Source organism: Cherax quadricarinatus, chromosome 81 (genome assembly GCF_038502225.1).
Source record: "Cherax quadricarinatus isolate ZL_2023a chromosome 81, ASM3850222v1, whole genome shotgun sequence".
Classification (NCBI taxonomy): Eukaryota; Metazoa; Arthropoda; class Malacostraca; order Decapoda; family Parastacidae; genus Cherax; species Cherax quadricarinatus.
The window spans coordinates 12,630,434-12,651,348 of NC_091372.1; the positions used below are offsets into that span (position 1 = coordinate 12,630,434).

At 41.2% G+C, this 20,915-nt stretch overlaps 1 protein-coding gene across 2 annotated transcripts in view; it reads right to left on the reverse strand.

Annotated features, from left to right (window-relative positions):
- LOC128699791 (uncharacterized) overlaps nt 1-20,915 on the reverse strand; it is a 105,923-nt gene that overhangs the window by 16,862 nt on the left and 68,146 nt on the right. For both annotated transcript variants that reach the window (XM_053792528.2, XM_070102450.1), the window contains exons 2-8: nt 18,723-19,250; nt 13,291-13,419; nt 10,244-10,379; nt 9,367-9,732; nt 9,176-9,253; nt 7,138-7,274; nt 3,977-4,094 (exon numbers count right to left, since the gene is read on the reverse strand). In XM_053792528.2, the coding sequence (XP_053648503.2) occupies nt 3,977-4,094; nt 7,138-7,274; nt 9,176-9,253; nt 9,367-9,732; nt 10,244-10,379; nt 13,291-13,419; nt 18,723-19,210 (1,452 nt within the window). In that variant the 5' untranslated portion in view covers nt 19,211-19,250. The remainder of the gene's footprint in view (nt 1-3,976; nt 4,095-7,137; nt 7,275-9,175; nt 9,254-9,366; nt 9,733-10,243; nt 10,380-13,290; nt 13,420-18,722; nt 19,251-20,915) is intronic.

Consider the following 20,915-nt stretch of genomic DNA (forward strand, 5'->3'; position numbering starts at 1 on the left):
CACTACCAGCCCTGCCCCATGTAAGGTACACTACCAGCCCTGCCCCATGTAAGGTACACTACCAGCCCTGCCCCATGTAAGGTACACTACCAGCCCTGCCCCATGTAAGGTACACTACCAGCCCTGCCCCATGTAAGGTACACTACCAGCCCTGCCCCATGTAAGGTACACTACCAGCCCTGCCCCATGTAAGGTACACTACCAGCCCTGCCCCATGTAAGGTACACTACCAGCCCTGCCCCATGTAAGGTACACTACCAGCCCTGCCCCATGTAAGGTACACTACCAGCCCTGCCCCATGTAAGGTACACTACCAGCCCTGCCCCATGTAAGGTACACTACCAGCCCTGCCCCATGTAAGGTACACTACCAGCCCTGCCCCATGTAAGGTACACTACCAGCCCTGCCCCATGTAAGGTACACTACCAGCCCTGCCCCATGTAAGGTACACTACCAGCCCTGCCCCATGTAAGGTACACTACCAGCCCTGCCCCATGTAAGGTACACTACCAGCCCTGCCCCATGTAAGGTACACTACCAGCCCTGCCCCATGTAAGGTACACTACCAGCCCTGCCCCATGTAAGGTACACTACCAGCCCTGCCCCATGTAAGGTACACTACCAGCCCTGCCCCATGTAAGGTACACTACCAGCCCTGCCCCATGTAAGGTACACTACCAGCCCTGCCCCATGTAAGGTACACTACCAGCCCTGCCCCATGTAAGGTACACTACCAGCCCTGCCCCATGTAAGGTACACTACCAGCCCTGCCCCATGTAAGGTACACTACCAGCCCTGCCCCATGTAAGGTACACTACCAGCCCTGCCCCATGTAAGGTACACTACCAGCCCTGCCCCATGTAAGGTACACTACCAGCCCTGCCCCATGTAAGGTACACTACCAGCCCTGCCCCATGTAAGGTACACTACCAGCCCTGCCCCATGTAAGGTACACTACCAGCCCTGCCCCATGTAAGGTACACTACCAGCCCTGCCCCATGTAAGGTACACTACCAGCCCTGCCCCATGTAAGGTACACTACCAGCCCTGCCCCATGTAAGGTACACTACCAGCCCTGCCCCATGTAAGGTACACTACCAGCCCTGCCCCATGTAAGGTACACTACCAGCCCTGCCCCATGTAAGGTACACTACCAGCCCTGCCCCATCTAAGGTACACTACCAGCCCTGCCCCATGTAAGGTACACTACCAGCCCTGCCCCATGTAAGGTACACTACCAGCCCTGCCCCATGTAAGGTACACTACCAGCCCTGCCCCATGTAAGGTACACTACCAGCCCTGCCCCATGTAAGGTACACTACCAGCCCTGCCCCATGTAAGGTACACTACCAGCCCTGCCCCATGTAAGGTACACTACCAGCCCTGCCCCATGTAAGGTACACTACCAGCCCTGCCCCATGTAAGGTACACTACCAGCCCTGCCCCATGTAAGGTACACTACCAGCCCTGCCCCATGTAAGGTACACTACCAGCCCTGCCCCATGTAAGGTACACTACCAGCCCTGCCCCATGTAAGGTACACTACCAGCCCTGCCCCATGTAAGGTACACTACCAGCCCTGCCCCATGTAAGGTACACTACCAGCCCTGCCCCATGTAAGGTACACTACCAGCCCTGCCCCATGTAAGGTACACTACCAGCCCTGCCCCATGTAAGGTACACTACCAGCCCTGCCCCATGTAAGGTACACTACCAGCCCTGCCCCATGTAAGGTACACTACCAGCCCTGCCCCATGTAAGGTACACTACCACCCTCAAGGAAACCGCTCATTAGTTGATTAATACCCAGGTATCTATTTATGCTAGGTGCACACAAGTAGCAGATGTAAGGAGACTTGTCACATGTTTCACCCTGCCAAGGATGCCACCTACAACAGCTAACATCCAAGTATCTACTGCTAGGTCAATATGGGGAGCAAGTGTTAGTAATTTTAGATAGTGTCCCTGGGTAGTTATAGCAAATGACATATTTTCACAACTGTTTTTTTTTTTTTCTGTACAGTCTTCCTTAACATTGCTATTGAATTATGTCTCAGGAAAACAATCTTCTTTTTATTAATTGTCTAGCAGTCTCCATGGGTCTACTACCCACTACAGTTTTTACTACTGTACAACTAAAAGACTGATAACGGAAAACAGGTTCTCCTAGACCTATGATGGGGTTACATTCTGATGAACCTGAAGTATATCCCATCGTAAGTTGAAAATATTTTAAGTCAAATATAAGTGATATGATAAATACAGGAAGGCCCAGCCTTCCAGCATTCTTTAATTATACACAATCTTTATCCACACTTCCTACAATAAATATATTCACCACTTACTATAAGCTAAGGATAAAATATTTTAAGGCAAGTAATGCATGTACTGTATATGCTCACTTAATATATGATAATGCAAACATTTTATCAGGCTTTTATATGCATTTGAAAGCAAAACAAGGCTGTTTCACTTTACAACAGTAGCTCAGAACATAACCTACTGTATAAGTGGGGCCCAGAGCCTGACCTGCTGCATAAGTGGGGCCCAGAACCTGACCTGCTGCATAAGCGAGGCCCAAAACCTGACCTGCTGCATAAGCAGGGCCCTGGAACCTAACCTGCTGCATAGGCGAGACCTTCCTTTAACCCTTTCGGGGTTTTGGCCGTACTAGTACGGCTTATGCGCCAGGGTTTTTGACGTACTAGTACGTATAAATTCTAGCACCCTCAAATCTAGCAAGAGAAAGCTGGTAGGCCTACATATGAAAGAATGGGTCTATGTGGTCAGTGTGTGCAGTATAAAAAAAATCCTGCAGCACACAGTGTGTAATGAGAACAAAAAAACTGACCGTGTTTTTGGTTTAAAACAGCGAGTTTGCACCGTATTTTCATATGGTATTTATTGTTGTAGTATTCTAGTTTTCCTGTCTCATTGTATAGAATGGAAGACATATTACGGAAATTGAGATGATTTTGACTGGTTTTACAATGAAAAGTACCTTGAAATTGAGCTCAAAGTAGCAGAAATGCTCGATTTTTACCAAAGTTCAAAAGTAAACAAATCATGCTAAGCATCCAATACACATCAACTGGTGAGTCTAATATTCTTTCACAAGTGCGCTGATATTATTTATACCATTTCTACACTAATGCAGTAGTCTGCATAACAGTAAATCTTATTTTTTTTTGCGAGAATAAAAATTCAAAGTGGAAAGTAAAAGAAATGTAAGAGGGGCCTGGGGACGTGACTAATGAACAGAGAAAATGTTATTTTAGTGCCAGGAATGTCTTTCTTGTTTATTCTGGACCCTATTTGGAAATTGGCATCTTTTGAAATTTGTGTGAAATTGGCAAAATTGCTAAATTCTGACCACTTTATTGGATAGTTGAAATCAGTAAATGAGTGGTTTCCAGTACTCATTCAATAGAAAAAACGGAGTTCTGGCGAAATAGTTATGATTTTTGTCGACTAGTACACTGGAATTGGCTGAAAATAGAGCTCAAAATGGGCAAAATCGCCAATGCGTAAACATCGTCGAGACCGCTAACTTTGTGAGAGCATAATTCCGTAAGTTTTCCATCAAATTTCATACTTTTGGTGTCATTATGATCGGGAAAAGATTCTCTATCTTTTCACGAGAAATTTTTTTTTTCTTTTAAATTTTGGCGACCCTGAGAACAAGTCTCTGATAGGGCCTGGCGACCCTCAAAGGGTTAAGTAAATAAATAACTACTGTCATGGAATAATTAAATAAACAAGTAATTACTGTAACTAAATACCATTATTGAAAAGTAAATAAATGAATACAAGTTTATCCTATCAGTATATGTAAAGTACAAATGTGCACCACTATAACACCATTATAAAGTCAAAATATCATAAGCTGAACCAGTGTAAAGCAAGGAGCATCTGTATAGTACCAATGTAGCCATTCACACCAGCTAATTGAAGAGGTTGATCAAGTGACACTAACCGTGACCCAGTGAGGGATATGAGAGGAATATTCCTGACCCAGTATAGCCTCTGCTATAGCCAAGGCAGAGTATGGAGCCCAAGTGAATACATGAGTCCCAACCACCACACAAACTGTCCTGTACAAAAATGAAAACATGTGAATAAATGGTTTACAAAACCAACAAGTTGATAAATGAGACACCTGTGCAACATTCTGGATTAAAGATGTCCAAATGTTGCACAAATGTCACATTTATCATACATCATCATTATAATGCAAAACAAAGGTGAATTGATAATATAGTATATGATCCTTAATTTGTGAAAAAGTTGTGTTCCTGGTTTTCCAACTTATGAACATGTTGCTGATAACAAACCTATTTTCCTATAAAAATCAATAACGAAGGATGGTTATGATCCATTCATAAGTGTAAATATTTGAAACTCTGAGTTTGTTAGGCGAGGGAAATCGTATATTACTTTTAACCCTTTGAGGGTTTTCGTCGTACTAGTACGTTTTACGCGTAGGGGTTTTTGACGTACTAGTACTCATAAATTCTAGCGGCCTCAAATCTAGTGGGAGAAAACTGGTAGGCCTTCATATGAAAGAATGGGTCTATGTGGTCAGTGTGCACAGTCTAAAAAAAATCCTGCAGCACACAGTGCATAATGAGAAAAAAAAAACTTTGACCATTTTTTTTGAATAAATCAGCGACTTTGCAGTGTATTTTCGTATGGTATTTATTGTTGTATTCTAGTTTTCTTGGTCTCATTTTATAGAATGGAAGACATATTACAGAAATTGAGATGATTTTGACTGGTTTTACAAAGAAAGGTGCCTTGAAATTGAGCTCAAAGTAGCAGAAATGTTCGATTTTTACCAAACTTCAAAAGTAAACAAATCGTGCCAAGCGTGCAATACACGTCAACTGGTGAGTCTAATATTCTTTCACAAGTGCACCAATAATATTTATACCATTTTTTACACTAATGCAGTAGTCTGCATAACAGTAAATCTTATATTTTTTGTGAAAATAAAAATTCAAAGTGGAAAGCAAAAGAATATAAGAGGGGAATTGAGACATGACTAATGACTAGAGGAAATGTCATTTTAGTGCCAGGAATGTCTTTCTTGTTTATTCTGGACCCTATTCCGAAATTGGCATCTTTTGAAATTTGTGTGAAATTGGCAAAATTGCTAAATTCTGACCACTGTACTGGATAGTTGAATTTCATAAATGAGTGGTTTCTTGCATCCATTCGATAGAAAAAATGGAGTTCTAGCGAAATATTCATGTTTTTTGTCGACTAGTACAGTGAAATTGGCCGAAAATGGGGCTCAAAGTGGGCAAAATCGCCGATGCGTAAACATCGCCGAGACCGCTAACTTTGCGAGAGCATAATTCCGTAAGTTTTCTATCAAATTTCAAACTTTTGGTGTCTTTATGATCGGGAAAAGATTCTCTATCTTTTCATAAGAGAAAATAATTTTTTTTTTTTTTAAATTTGGCCGACCCTGAGAACGAGTTTCGGAGAGGGCCTGTCGACCCTCAAAGGGTTAAAGGTCTTAAAGTTATATACAGATATACTTATTTATGGTATATACCTTTTTGTATCTGTCCTCTCTGGCACTTTAAACAAGCAATCTTAATCTCCGTCTTACCCTTCATTCTCTCAATAATAATGCTACCATACACTTTACCTGGTATACTCAACATACTTATTGCCCTAAAATTTTTACATTCTTTTGTCCCTCTTTCCTTTATACAAAGGAACTATGCATACTCTCTGTCATTCCCTAAAGTACCTTCCCCTCTTCCATACATTTACTGAACAAAAGTACCAACCATTCCAAAACTATTTTCCCACCTACTTTTAACATTTCTGTCATGATCCCATCATTCCCAGCTGTTTTACTCTCTTTCATTTTAACTACTGTTTCACACAACTCCACCACACTCATATCTGGCTCTTCCTTACTCCTAAAGGATGTTAAACCTCCCTGGCCAATACATGAAATCACTGCCTCTCTTTCTTCAACATTTAACTGCCTTATTCTGTTTATAACTGTCAGATCAATTCATTCCCTAGACTTCTCAACTCTCATTTATTTTCCCTTTACACTGTAAACCTCTCTTTTACACTCTATACCCTCCACCCTCCTTATATCACTTCTGCTTTGTAAAAACCCTCTCATATGCTAACTTTTTCTTCCTTACCACTCCCTTTACTTCTTTATACCAACTGCTCCTCTTTCCTCCTGCACCCACTCCCCTATATCCACAAACTTCTGCTGAACACTAACACTGCATTCTTAAATCTCTCCCATACCTCTCCAACCTTCTCATCACCTATACACTCGCTATCCCATCTTTCTCCCATTTGTCGTATGAATTTTACACTATCTCATCCTTTAATTTATAAACTTCATGTATCTCTTGCTCATTGTTGCTATTCTCCTTGTAACCCATCTACCTCTTAGGCTCACTGCAGCTACAACTAAATAATGATGTGATATGTTTGCTGCCCCTCTATAAACATGCACATTCGGAAGTCTACCCATCAGCCTTTTAGCTACCAATACATAGTCCAACAAGCTAATGTCATTATGCCCTAAACATTGTTACCAGAAGATCAGCAAATGTAATGGTGAGACACTTAAACTACACTGGCAAACTTTAAATTGCCCTTCCCATATATGCATGGGAAAATTCTACAAGAATTGATGCTCACAGTGTATGTTTGGTCAAAATTTAAATACACAGTGATAGCATGGTGTTCCCTAAAAAAAGAGGTCCCAGACCTAAAAATTTGAGCTGCCAAGACTGAAAACACTAACTGCCCTGGCTGATCATGGTAGTAGAAACAAGTGAGATGAAAACCAGATGCAAGATCATAAAAGCTTACAATACAAAAAAATCTAAATTTCCTAGCACCATTAACATGAAGAAAAAGAAGTCAGAAGTGTAAATTTACATAAAAGACAGTGCAAAATAAGGATACTGCATTATAAAGTTGTCTTCATAAACATGACAGTGGTACTCTGAAACAAAATCTAAGAAATAATAGTAAGTGTTGGAAACTGATAAACTGCCTGACAAATTGAACCACGAAGATGACAGCACGAGCTCATCTCATTTCAAAACACACTGTATTCTAAGAAAAAATGTTTAATCTTACCTAAATCCTTTGGCCGGCGAAGCTTCCCAGCTCCATGAAGGTTTGCGGCCTCCCAGGCTCAATTTCTTCCTTGCTGTTGATGGTCGCATGGAGATACTACTCTGTGCCCGTCGCAAGCATGGTCGAACAGTCTGTGGCTGCTTCCACAAATACAAAGAAAATGTTAGTACCATCATTTATAGAAACTGTACCAGATTATTAAGGTACCATGTATATATCAATGAGATGCAAGGCAATGTAGTATATATATGTTATTTGTCATGCAGTTCAAAACATGCAAAGAATTACACTTTTTGAATAGAAAAGTACTGTAATACTGTACACATACAGAACTATACAACTATATACAGCTACTAGTTAAAAGCCAAGCCTTACTACTTACATATGCAGTACTGTACCCCATCTAATCACCTCTTATAATCTGCAGGACTTAAAAAACTGAGCTTGATACTCCTCTTATACTTAGTTTAGGTGTGAAAAATAATTACCGAGTTCTTGTGTAAGTGGTACCTTACTCTAACTTTCTCACACTTAAGTAACTTTTATGACCCGAATTTGTATAATGACTTATACAAGATTAAGTTCAACTCTTACTTTGATTACAGAAGATAATGGATAACATGATGCAAAACAAAACACACGGATAACTGAATCTGTGAATGCAAAGTTTGTGAATAACAAGTAGGGGGGTACAGTACTTTATGCTAATGATTTACACCACATACAAACAGACAAACAGAATTGATTTTTCTAATACAAGCTAGGAGAAGGTGTGGAGTTAATAAAAGTACACTGGACCCCCGGTTTACGATATTATTTCATTCCAGAAGTATGTTCAGGTGCCATTACTGAACGAATTTGTTCCCATAAGGAATATTGTGAATTAGATTAGTCCATTTCAGACCCCCAAACATACACGTACAAACGCACTTACATAAATACACTTACATAATTGGTCGCATTAGGAGCTGATCGTAAAGTGGGGGTCCACTGTATTAGTCAAAGGGCTGAAGAGGGGTTGTTGAGGTGATTTGGTCATTTAGAGAGAATGAATGACATGGAGAGCACATAAATCTGTAGGGGAAGGAAGGCAGGGTAGGGGTCATCCTCAAAAAGGTTGGAGGGAGGGGGTAAAGGAGGTTTTGTGGGCGAGAGGCTTGGACTTTCAGCAAGTGTGCGTGAGCGTGTTAGATTGGAGTGAATGGAGACGAATGGTATTTGGGACCTGATGAGCAGTTTGAGTGTGAGCAGGGTAATATTTAGTGAAGGGATTCAGGGAAACCGGTTATTTTATATAGCCAGACTCGAGTCCTGGAAATGGGAAGTACAATGCCTGCACTTTAAAGGAGGGGTTTGGGATATTGGCAGTTTGGAGGGATATGTTGTGTATCTTTATACGTATATACAGTACTTCTAAACTGTTGTATTCTGAGCACCTCTACAAAAACAGTGATTATGTATGAGTGAGGTGAAGGTGTTGAATGATGATGAAAGTATTTTCTTTTTGGGGATTTTTTCTTTCTTTTTGGGTCACTCTGCCTCGGTGGGAGACAGCCGACTTGTTTAAAAAAAAAAAAAGAAAAGCTAAAGAATTAAAATTACATATTAGGGCTTCTAAATAAAGAAATAACTAAGGCATACAATATATTAAAAAGATGGTTAACTGGAGGTGCTTCTCATAGTGCCAAGAGCAGGTAAGCATTATTGAAAAAATATTAACAGAAAATATACCTATTATAATGGGAAGAAACAACTATAAAATGCTCGACTATAAACACGAAAAAATACCACGTGGAAAAAAATCAACAAGCACCAACGAGCACTCATGCATTTACACACATCTTCCTCTAAGGATGTGTGCAAATGCATGAAAGCAGGCACATGTTTCTGTTAATTTTTCTTTGTCATATTTTTTTTTTTAAATATCACAATCTACAGAAAAAACTGATCCCATCGCTTGCTATATCAAAAAGCCTCTGCAGATAGTCATGCTTTCAGTATTATGCACTGTACTGTACAGCTGCACTCTTTGGCTCACCTGACAGAATGATAGTGACCTCCCAAAGTCTGCCAGTTTCCTTTTGGGTGCAAACGACGCCGTACCAGCTTCACTGATCTGCAATACACGGCACTTTCGGCCTCAATTTGCACCACAAACAAAATGAGTCAAACAACTGGAAACAACTACACAAAAAAAAAATAGCAAACATTAAGAAGTAATACACTTACCCTGTTCATGAGAGTGACACTGCGACTTCGACAAGGTATATCTTGACTAGTAAGAGCACCCAGGCCCTCAGACACACCAGAGTTTGGAATCTGCAGATGTCCTGTACCATTTATCAAAGGGTGGCTGGATTTGTGCTCTAGAGACAGGCCTGATCCATTTTGTAAAGGAACGCTTAACCTACTCTCCAGAAGAAGATTTAATCTACCCTGTAGTGGAATACTTGATCCATTTTCCAGCGGAGGCTTCGAAACACGTGGGAGACAAGTGTCATCCAGACAGACGGAGGAAGGCTCTGGAGTGATGGGAGAGGAGATGGACCCCAATACTTTTCCTACATGAATCTGTCTGCATTTATTGCGTGCCACCTGCAACAGAATGGTGGCAGAAAATTTCATTATATCATACTATGAACAAAAAAAAAAAATCTAAATTAAAAACCTCAATTTTAATTTTGCATTACTATTATTGATAGAGCTCATTGTAGTGGTTATACATATTAGCACAAAACTTTCAATTATTCTAGAAAACAGTATTTAGTCTTATTGTACTGTATACAAAAATAAATTAAGCATTTTACTATAATAAATTTTTCTAAGACTAGCACTACAAAGATATTTTTAAACCTGTACTATTAAGGATCAACTCCAGGTCAGTTAAAAAACCACCAAAACTTATTTCATCCCATTTTTTATGCAATGTTTTATACTGCTTAATACACTGGCTTATTTTTCCTAATATAAGTAGCACACTTCTTATTATTTCAATAAAATGACATGGTTTCACCCAGACAAACTGATACAGTATTTTATTAATGTATTAAGAACAATATTAGCTCATAATATCCAACTTAATTATAGCAACAATGATGATAATAACCTGAAGAATGTAGTAGTAACATATAAGCATAATAATAACAGGAATGAGGAAGACACTGATGACCCAAACAGCAGTGTAAGATGGGGAACCTGACCAAGCTATGCTACACTGTGCCTCTGCACCATGGCTCTTATACCTGCAAAAATAAGAGGAAAAATGTCTTATTGCAACTTTGATATGAATTGAGGAAACTCAGACTTAACTGTATATATATATGTTGTTTTTTTTTTCAACAAGTCAGTCATCTCCCACCGAGGCAGGGTGACCCAAAAAAGAAAGAAAATCCCCAAAAAGAAAATACTTTCATCATCATTCAACACTTTCACCTCACTCACACATTATCACTTTTTGCAGAGGTGCTCAGAATACAAGTTTAGAAGCATATACATATAAAGATACACAACATATCCCTCTAAACTGCCAATATCCCAAACCCCTCCTTTAAAGTGCAGGCACTGTACTTCCCATTTCCAAAACTCAAGTCCGACTATATGAAAATAACCGGTTTCCTTGAATCCCTTCACTAAATATTACCCTGCTCACACTCCAACAGATCGTCAGGTCCCAAGTACCACTCGTCTCTATTCACTCCTACCTAACACGCTCACGCACGCTTGCTGGAAGTCCAAGCCCCTCGCCCACAAAACCTCCTTTACCCCCTCTCTCCAACTCTTTCAAGGACGACCCCTACCCCGCCTTCCTTCCCCTATAGATTTATATGCTTTCCATGTCATTCTACTTTGATCCATTCTCTGTAAATGACCAAACCACCTCAACAACCCCTCTTTTGCCCTCTGAATAATACTTTTATTAACTCCACACCTTTTCCTAATTTCCACACTCTGAATTTTCTGCATAATATTTACACCACACATTGCCCTTAGACAGGACATCTCCACTGCCTCCAACCGTCTCCTCGCTGCTGCATTTACAACCCAAGCTTCACACCCATATAAGAGTGTTGGTACTACTATACTTTCATACATTCCCTTCTTTGCCTCCATAGATAACGTTTTTTGACTCTACATATACCTCAACGCACCACTCACCTTTTTTTCCCTCATCAATTCTATGATTAATAGTTTATGATTAAAAGTTTATGATAATGAGGATTCCCATTTGAACATGCATGCTGCCTTTGTCAAAATGTCTGTGTTCAACTACACTTCTACATTACTTGTCATGTCATAATGAAGATAATGTCTAGAATTCTCAGTATGAAGGCAACATTTAATTCTAGGTATAATTAGCACTATTCATGCTATGAATTAAATTCTAGTTAGTCATTAATACACTAACTAGTGGAAAGAACTTCGGTGAATAATTTAATGTTTCGATCAGTATTAATGTGCTATACAAATTATAATGAGATTCACTGCCATAGTAAACTATATAGAATCACACAGACTTTTAGCCTCAAGAAAATTATTAAAAGAAAAATATACTTTCAACTACTGTAATATTAATTACAATATATGGTTAAAGAAATACTATATAAAAAAATCCATAAGCTAGCTACACCCATTCTTAACTATAAAGGTACTAAACATGTACACAAGAGAGGCACTTACCAATTTGTACTAACTTTGTGATTCACTGGGCTTAAGCTTCAGCTCATGATCCTGCCCTCTACACTACTGTGAAAAGTGTTAATGCTTTCTGGACATTATTATAACTAATTTTAAAACTGTGTACTGAATTTGCCTCCATCACAGACTGGGCTGTGGGGGCATTGATGCCTGAAACCCTCTCCAGGTATACTCCAGGTATCACATCCTCATCCAACTCATTCCACTTTTTCAACCACTCTCCCCTCCTGTATATAACCTATATTTACACTACTACTTAATAATTCCTAGATATTAAAGCAGTATTCTAAATGCTTTTCTCTAGTTATTTGTGTGATAAACAATTGATGATGAATGAACGATGATAAATGACTGACAATGGATGACTGATGATTGTCGACGAACTGAAGCTGCTACTTTATTTCCCGAAAAATTATACACAAGCATTACAATTCTATGGCAAGTTTATGATATGCACAGAAGTTTGGACAATGCTTAAACCAAGACATAGACTATTTAATGCTATGAAAACTTACACAGCTGTGGAGCTAGTTATGGCTTATGGGTAAAGCAAAGGTAGCAATCACAAGATAAAAGTATAAAAACACAAATTTATACATGTAGTACAGTGGTACCTCGGTATACGACAAGCTCCCAAGTCAAACAATTATGCAAGTACATCATTACCTGGAGTTTACCTGGAGAGAGTTCCGGGGGTCAACGCCCCCGCGGCCCGGTCTGAGACCAGGCCTCATTGTAAGTGTTTTTGTAAGTGTATTTTTGGGGGTCTGAAATGGATTAATCTACTTTACATTATTCCTTATGGGAATAAATTCGTTTGGTACTTGAACAGATCGGCACATGAACAGCCTTCTGGAACGAATTAAGGTTGTGTACCGAGGTACCACTGTAATAGTAAACAATTTTTTGAATTCATAATACATGTACACTGAAATACTATATTCAACCGTGCAAAGGATTCAACCGTGCAAAGGATTCAACCGTGCAAAGGATATGTGACTGGACAGGCAGGATAATAAATGTCACAAGGAAAAAAAATAATAATAATACTTGCATGATAAAGGTTGAAGGTTAATGTGATTTACTGATCTGATATATTCATTTTAGTATAACTGATGGCATGTATATATGTTTAACTATATAAATTAAACACCAATGGAAATAAGTTACATTTATTTTATTGGATTATCCTAGGTTAAATTTAAATAAAAATGTACTTTCATATGTGGCCATAAGAGGCAACTGCCCACAGGATGGGTATGGGGTGCATAATGAAGATATTAAACTAACAGGTATAACGAGCATGCCCTCAGGATAATTTTGAAAAGACAGTTGTAATTTAAGTACCCAAAGTCTAGACTTATTACTGTATTTACTTATGTAAACAGTTTCAACTTCATTTAATTGACCTAACACCTAAGAAGAGTTTTTAGTTGTAGAGATAAGAAATGTACATACCTGGCCCATCCCAGTAATGGTGGTAGAGCAGTGAGAAGAGCTTGAACCCAACACCAGGCTAACATCAGCAAGCAGCGGTTCCCAGTCACCATCAACCCATAAACCATAGGACGAACAATTGCTAAGTATCTGTAATAACATTATATTCATGCTAAAACAATATGGTTAGTGATCCTGAAGAAGAAGAGAATACTGTACTGTGCAAGGGACTCAAAACTTAAATTATTTTTTTTCAACAAACTATATATAGAACTATATACAAAAGATGAGGTAATCAGTCCCTCGGCCTTGGAGTTAGTGTTCACAGCATCGTTGTGGAGGAGAGTCTGGAGAAAAGGCAAGAAGACTGGCTGTGAACACTAACTCCAAGGCCGAGGGACTGATTACCTCATCTTTTGTATATAGTTCTACTGTCTTCCTATTATGTCCTAGAATCTGTATTGATAAAGCCACTGGATGGCGAAACGTCTACAATAAAGATATCCAGATGTTGCACATGTGTCTTAACTTTCATATTGTCGGTATTTTATACCTTTCTTGCACAACTTGTCAGACACTGCAACATCATGGAATCTTGGTTCAGAGGACATCTACAAGACCTTCTTCACGGCTGCTGCAACTAACCCATCTCTTTGGGAAGGACCTACTTCCACTGGGGAATCCCGCCTACCAGTGACTGCCCTCGTCTGCTGCCCGTCCCTTCCACTGACGCTTATATAAACGCCAGTCTTCTTGCCTTTGCTCCAGACTCTCCTCCACAACGATGCTGTGAACACTAACTCCAAGGCCGAGGGACTGATTACCTCATCTTTTGTATATAGTTCTACTGTCTTCCTATTATGTCCTAGAATCTGTATTGATAAAGCCACTGGATGGCGAAACGTCTACAATAAAGATATCCAGATGTTGCACATGTGTCTTAACTTTCATATTGTCGGTATTTTATACCTTTCTTGCACAACTTGTCAGACACTGCAACATCATGGAATCTTGGTTCAGAGGACATCTACAAGACCTTCTTCACGGCTGCTGCAACTAACCCATCTCTTTGGGAAGGACCTACTTCCACTGGGGAATCCCGCCTACCAGTGACTGCCCTCGTCTGCTGCCCGTCCCTTCCACTGACGCTTATATAAACGCCAGTCTTCTTGCCTTTGCTCCAGACTCTCCTCCACAACGATGCTGTGAACACTAACTCCAAGGCCGAGGGACTGATTACCTCATCTTTTGTATATAGTTCTACTGTCTTCCTATTATGTCCTAGAATCTGTATTGATAAAGCCACTGGATGGCGAAACGTCTACAATAAAGATATCCAGATGTTGCACATGTGTCTTAACTTTCATATTGTCGGTATTTTATACCTTTCTTGCACAACTTGTCAGACACTGCAACATCATGGAATCTTGGTTCAGAGGACATCTACAAGACCTTCTTCACGGCTGCTGCAACTAACCCATCTCTTTGGGAAGGACCTACTTCCACTGGGGAATCCCGCCTACCAGTGACTGCCCTCGTCTGCTGCCCGTCCCTTCCACTGACGCTTATATAAACGCCAGTCTTCTTGCCTTTGCTCCAGACTCTCCTCCACAACGATGCTGTGAACACTAACTCCAAGGCCGAGGGACTGATTACCTCATCTTTTGTATATAGTTCTACTGTCTTCCTATTATGTCCTAGAATCTGTATTGATAAAGCCACTGGATGGCGAAACGTCTACAATAAAGATATCCAGATGTTGCACATGTGTCTTAACTTTCATATTGTCGGTATTTTATACCTTTCTTGCACAACTTGTCAGACACTGCAACATCATGGAATCTTGGTTCAGAGGACATCTACAAGACCTTCTTCACGGCTGCTGCAACTAACCCATCTCTTTGGGAAGGACCTACTTCCACTGGGGAATCCCGCCTACCAGTGACTGCCCTCGTCTGCTGCCCGTCCCTTCCACTGACGCTTATATAAACGCCAGTCTTCTTGCCTTTGCTCCAGACTCTCCTCCACAACGATGCTGTGAACACTAACTCCAAGGCCGAGGGACTGATTACCTCATCTTTTGTATATAGTTCTACTGTCTTCCTATTATGTCCTAGAATCTGTATTGATAAAGCCACTGGATGGCGAAACGTCTACAATAAAGATATCCAGATGTTGCACATGTGTCTTAACTTTCATATTGTCGGTATTTTATACCTTTCTTGCACAACTTGTCAGACACTGCAACATCATGGAATCTTGGTTCAGAGGACATCTACAAGACCTTCTTCACGGCTGCTGCAACTAACCCATCTCTTTGGGAAGGACCTACTTCCACTGGGGAATCCCGCCTACCAGTGACTGCCCTCGTCTGCTGCCCGTCCCTTCCACTGACGCTTATATAAACGCCAGTCTTCTTGCCTTTGCTCCAGACTCTCCTCCACAACGATGCTGTGAACACTAACTCCAAGGCCGAGGGACTGATTACCTCATCTTTTGTATATAGTTCTACTGTCTTCCTATTATGTCCTAGAATCTGTATTGATAAAGCCACTGGATGGCGAAACGTCTACAATAAAGATATCCAGATGTTGCACATGTGTCTTAACTTTCACAACGCCCAGTATTGGGCCCCTACTTAAACAAGATGGGTCCTACACAGATGACAGCAAGGAAATGAGTGAGCTACTCAAGTCCCAATATGACTCAGTTTTTAGCAAGCCGCTAACCAGACTGAGAGTCGAAGATCAAAATGAATTTTTTATGAGAGAGCCACAAAATTTGATTAACACAAGCCTATCCGATGTTATCCTGACGCCAAATGACTTCGAACAGGCGATAAATGACATGCCCATGCACTCTGCCCCAGGGCCAGACTCATGGAACTCTGTGTTCATCAAGAACTGCAAGAAGCCCCTATCACGAGCCTTTTCCATCCTATGGAGAGGGAGCATGGACACGGGGGTCGTCCCTCAGTTACTAAAAACAACAGACATAGCCCCACTCCACAAAGGGGGCAGTAAAGCAACAGCAAAGAACTACAGACCAATAGCACTAACATCCCATATCATAAAAATCTTTGAAAGGGTCCTAAGAAGCAAGATCACCACCCATCTAGAAACCCATCAGTTACACAACCCAGGGCAACATGGGTTTAGAACAGGTCGCTCCTGTCTGTCTCAACTACTGGATCACTACGACAAGGTCCTAAATGCACTAGAAGACAAAAAGAATGCAGATGTAATATATACAGACTTTGCAAAAGCCTTTGACAAGTGTGACCATGGCGTAATAGCGCACAAAATGCGCGCTAAAGGAATAACAGGAAAAGTCGGTCGATGGATCTATAATTTCCTCACTAACAGAACACAGAGAGTAGTCGTCAACAGAGTAAAGTCCGAGGCAGCTACGGTGAAAAGCTCTGTTCCACAAGGCACAGTACTAGCTCCCATCTTGTTCCTCATCCTCATATCCGACATAGACAAGGATGTCAGCCACAGCACCGTGTCTTCCTTTGCAGATGACACCCGAATCTGCATGACAGTGTCTTCCATTGCAGACACTGCAAGGCTCCAGGCGGACATCAACCAAATCTTTCAGTGGGCTGCAGAAAACAATATGAAGTTCAACGATGAGAAATTTCAATTACTCAGATATGGTAAACATGAGGAAATTAAATCTTCATCAGAGTACAAAACAAATTCTGGCCACAAAATAGAGCGAAACACCAACGTCAAAGACCTGGGAGTGATTATGTCGGAGGATCTCACCTTCAAGGACCATAACATTGTATCAATCGCATCTGCTAGGAAAATGACAGGATGGATAATGAGAACCTTCAAAACTAGGGAGGCCAAGCCCATGATGACACTCTTCAGGTCACTTGTTCTATCTAGGCTGGAATATTGCTGCACTCTAACAGCACCTTTCAAGGCAGGTGAAATTGCCGACCTAGAAAATGTACAGAGAACTTTCACGGCGCGCATAACGGAGATAAAACACCTCAATTACTGGGAGCGCTTGAGGTTTCTAAACCTGTATTCCCTGGAACGCAGGAGGGAGAGATACATGATTATATACACCTGGAAAATCCTAGAGGGACTAGTACCGAACTTGCACACGAAAATCACTCACTACGAAAGCAAAAGACTTGGCAGACGATGCACCATCCCCCCAATGAAAAGCAGGGGTGTCACTAGCACGTTAAGAGACCATACAATAAGTGTCAGGGGCCCGAGACTGTTCAACTGCCTCCCAGCACACATAAGGGGGATTACCAACAGACCCCTGGCAGTCTTCAAGCTGGCACTGGACAAGCACCTAAAGTCAGTTCCTGATCAGCCGGGCTGTGGCTCGTACGTTGGTTTGCGTGCAGCCAGCAGCAACAGCCTGGTTGATCAGGCGCTGATCCACCAGGAGGCCTGGTCACGGACCGGGCCGCGGGGGCGTTGACCCCCGAAACTCTCTCCAGGTAAACTCCAGGTAACTCATATTTAAGGCGAATAAGACATGTATAATACTTAGATATCTACTGTATGCACATCTCGTCAACCAGTGGCTTTATTAATCCAATACAGAGAATAATACAGGAGATAGCAGTTTGACATGCAGAACAATGGTGATCACCTCAGACTACTCTTCCACTTCACATCTTTCATTGTCTCAGGTTCATCAAGGATGAGGGACTCGTCTATTTTATTGTGAAAATCAATCTTATATACAAGTATGTAAAATAATAAAGGTCTTCTTGATGTAAGTTAGGTTTAAACTTATCAGAAATATTCTGTTTAACTAAAGGGCTTTTCATGCGAGAGATGTAATGTTACTCACTTTTATACAAAAGATGTATCATGTGGAAATAGATTAATTGACTTATTATCACCTCAAACTACTACTACTTGTATTATGCTCTGCATAACCAGGGGAGCTTATTATATTGTATGTCACTGATGTCAACTATGGTCTGTATATGTTGTAACATGCAGAAATAAACATTATTATTATATTATTATTATTGTTACAGTACTATTCCATAAGAAACTCGTCAAGGATGAGGGACTGATCATCTCCCAGTATCAACATTTTTCCACCATCCACAGTATTATTCTCTACATCAGACTGATAATAGCCCAAGGTTGGCAAAATGTCTCCATCATATAACAATAAACATGTCTTATTCATCAACTTGTAGGTTTTGTGAACCATTAACATATAAAACTTATATTTAACTTGAAATCAAAATAATTTTTATTATTATTTATTATTATATCCAAGGGTAAGAGCTGAGTATGTAGGGGTCATACAATGCCTACGGAATAGGAGGTAAGCAGATTTGATCCAAGGAAGGGGAGGGCAGCTCTAATTCCTTGGATCAAGAAATCTTTATAACCAACCTTCCCCCCCCCCCCACCTTCCCCTCAAAAACTTAAAATTTCGTACAGAAACATGCTTACCTGTCTAAAGCAATGACAGCCACAGTGATGGCCGAGGCAGAGGTCACCAAATTGGTGAAGAAAGCTGTCCCCTGACACAGGGCATCTGAGGCTGCCCACTCCAGCAGCTGCTCTGCTAGTAACTCCACCTCCTGCCTCCTGCTGACAGTCTCCTGCTCACCTTGGCCTTTATCTCTCTCTACTTTTATTCCAGGACCACTATCCTTTGTCTTTCCGTCTGTATAATTTTGTTCTTTATGATTGTTGTTTGGGCGTAATTGGTGGCTAGATAGATTTTCTGGTGCTGGAGAAGTGGCGCCATTATGTATGGCACTGTTATAGTGTGTAGAGTGGTTGTTGGAGAGTGTGGAGTGGTTGTTGGAGAGTGTGGAGTGGTTGTTGGAGAGTGTGGAGTGGTTGCTGGAGTGTATGTGTGATGGAGGGAGAGGAGGAGTGTGGGTGGCAGGACCCACCATCAGAGATATCATTATCCCAGGAAGAACCACCATGGCTAACACCAGGTTACTGCCAGTCAAACTTAACACAAGCCTGAAACATAAAACTTTTATTACCACACATAATCTCCTCTTAACCTTTAATAATGCTGTAAATAATTAATGTATTGTAATATTTACTTAGTGATAAGCGATTCACTCAAATGACAATTACATCAAATTACAAAAGTCATTATATTACCTCTGTTTCAAATATATTATTAATGTATTTTGCATTCAACTAAACATCGACACCATGCCCAGCCCTTCTAGGGTAGGGTAGGTGCCTGAGCCAGAGCCTGCAGCTCACAAGACTGTCATTCCCATTAGCCCCCTTGGGGCGGGGATGGCAGACCAGAGATAAGATAAGATAAGATAAGATTTCGTTCGGATTTTTAACCCCGGAGGGTTAGCCACCCAGGATAACCCAAGAAAGTCAGTGCGTCATCGAGGACTGTCTAACTTATTTCCATTGGGGTCCTTAATCTTGTCCCCCAGGATGCGACCCACACCAGTCGACTAACACCCAGGTACCTATTTGCTGCTAGGTGAACAGGACAATAGGTGTAAGGAAACGTGTCGGAATTTCCACCCGCCGGGAATCGAACCCGGGCCCTCCGTGTGTGAAGCGGGAGCTTTAGCCACCAGACCACCGGGCCACCTAGGCCTAGCTTGTGGCAAGGCTTGGGGACAGTTGCTCCCAAAGATGAGGAGGTACTTGTGCCTCCTCCTTTGGGAGACTTAGGTCTCAGACACTCCCAAGACAGGGAGCCAAAGCCAGGCCACCACTTGGAAAAGGCCCGGGCCGGGAGAATACAGGCGAATCTTTAATAATAAATTCAACTACACAGCTAGAGAAAACCCGAACCATTAGCAACAGAGCTAAAAGTCACCTTCAATATTTCATATCTCTTAGTTTGAGGGAATTAGTCCCTCAAGACTCATAACATTGACTCCAGGCTGAGGGACTGATTACCTCAAACTCCTCCTCTTCTATCTTCCTCTGTACTGACTGAAGAAGCAACTGACTGGCGATTATTATTATTATAATCAAGGAGGAAGCGCTAAACCCGGAGGATTATACAGCGCCTGGGGGGGGGGGATGTGGAAGGCATTCAGGCTTAATTCGGGGAACTGGGGCACAGATCCAATTCCCTAAATCAAGAGCCCCTCACCAACATCAAGGAACCTTCCTTGAGGGGAACTGACTGGCGAAACGTTTCCAGCATAAAGATAACCAAATATTGCACGTGTCTCATTTATCAACATATCGGTTTTCTAAAAATTTATTCACAACTTTCAAACACCTCGATCACACTGATCTCACACACAACTACGACATCAACTCCATTACAGACACGTGAACGCCATACAACACTCATCACCTAAACTGCTGAAAAATCAGTGCCCATGAGACACTACGAGGTACGTTATTCCTTCTGCTTGTCCAGAAGGACCTCTGCTTCCCTCACCACTTTCTCTCTAACCAACACAGGACCGAAACGTTTTCTAATAAAGGTCCGAGTGTTTGTTCACGTGTCGTTTTAAACCAATTTGTCGGTATCAATTACCAAGGTTCCACAGATTCTGCCAAAATACGATGACACCTCTGTATCCCTCGGATACATATCATCCACAGCCTCGAGGAGGACCAAAAGTGGCACAGGCTATCGTCCGAAAAGTCATGGGAACCGCAAACATAACGTAATTCCAACATATT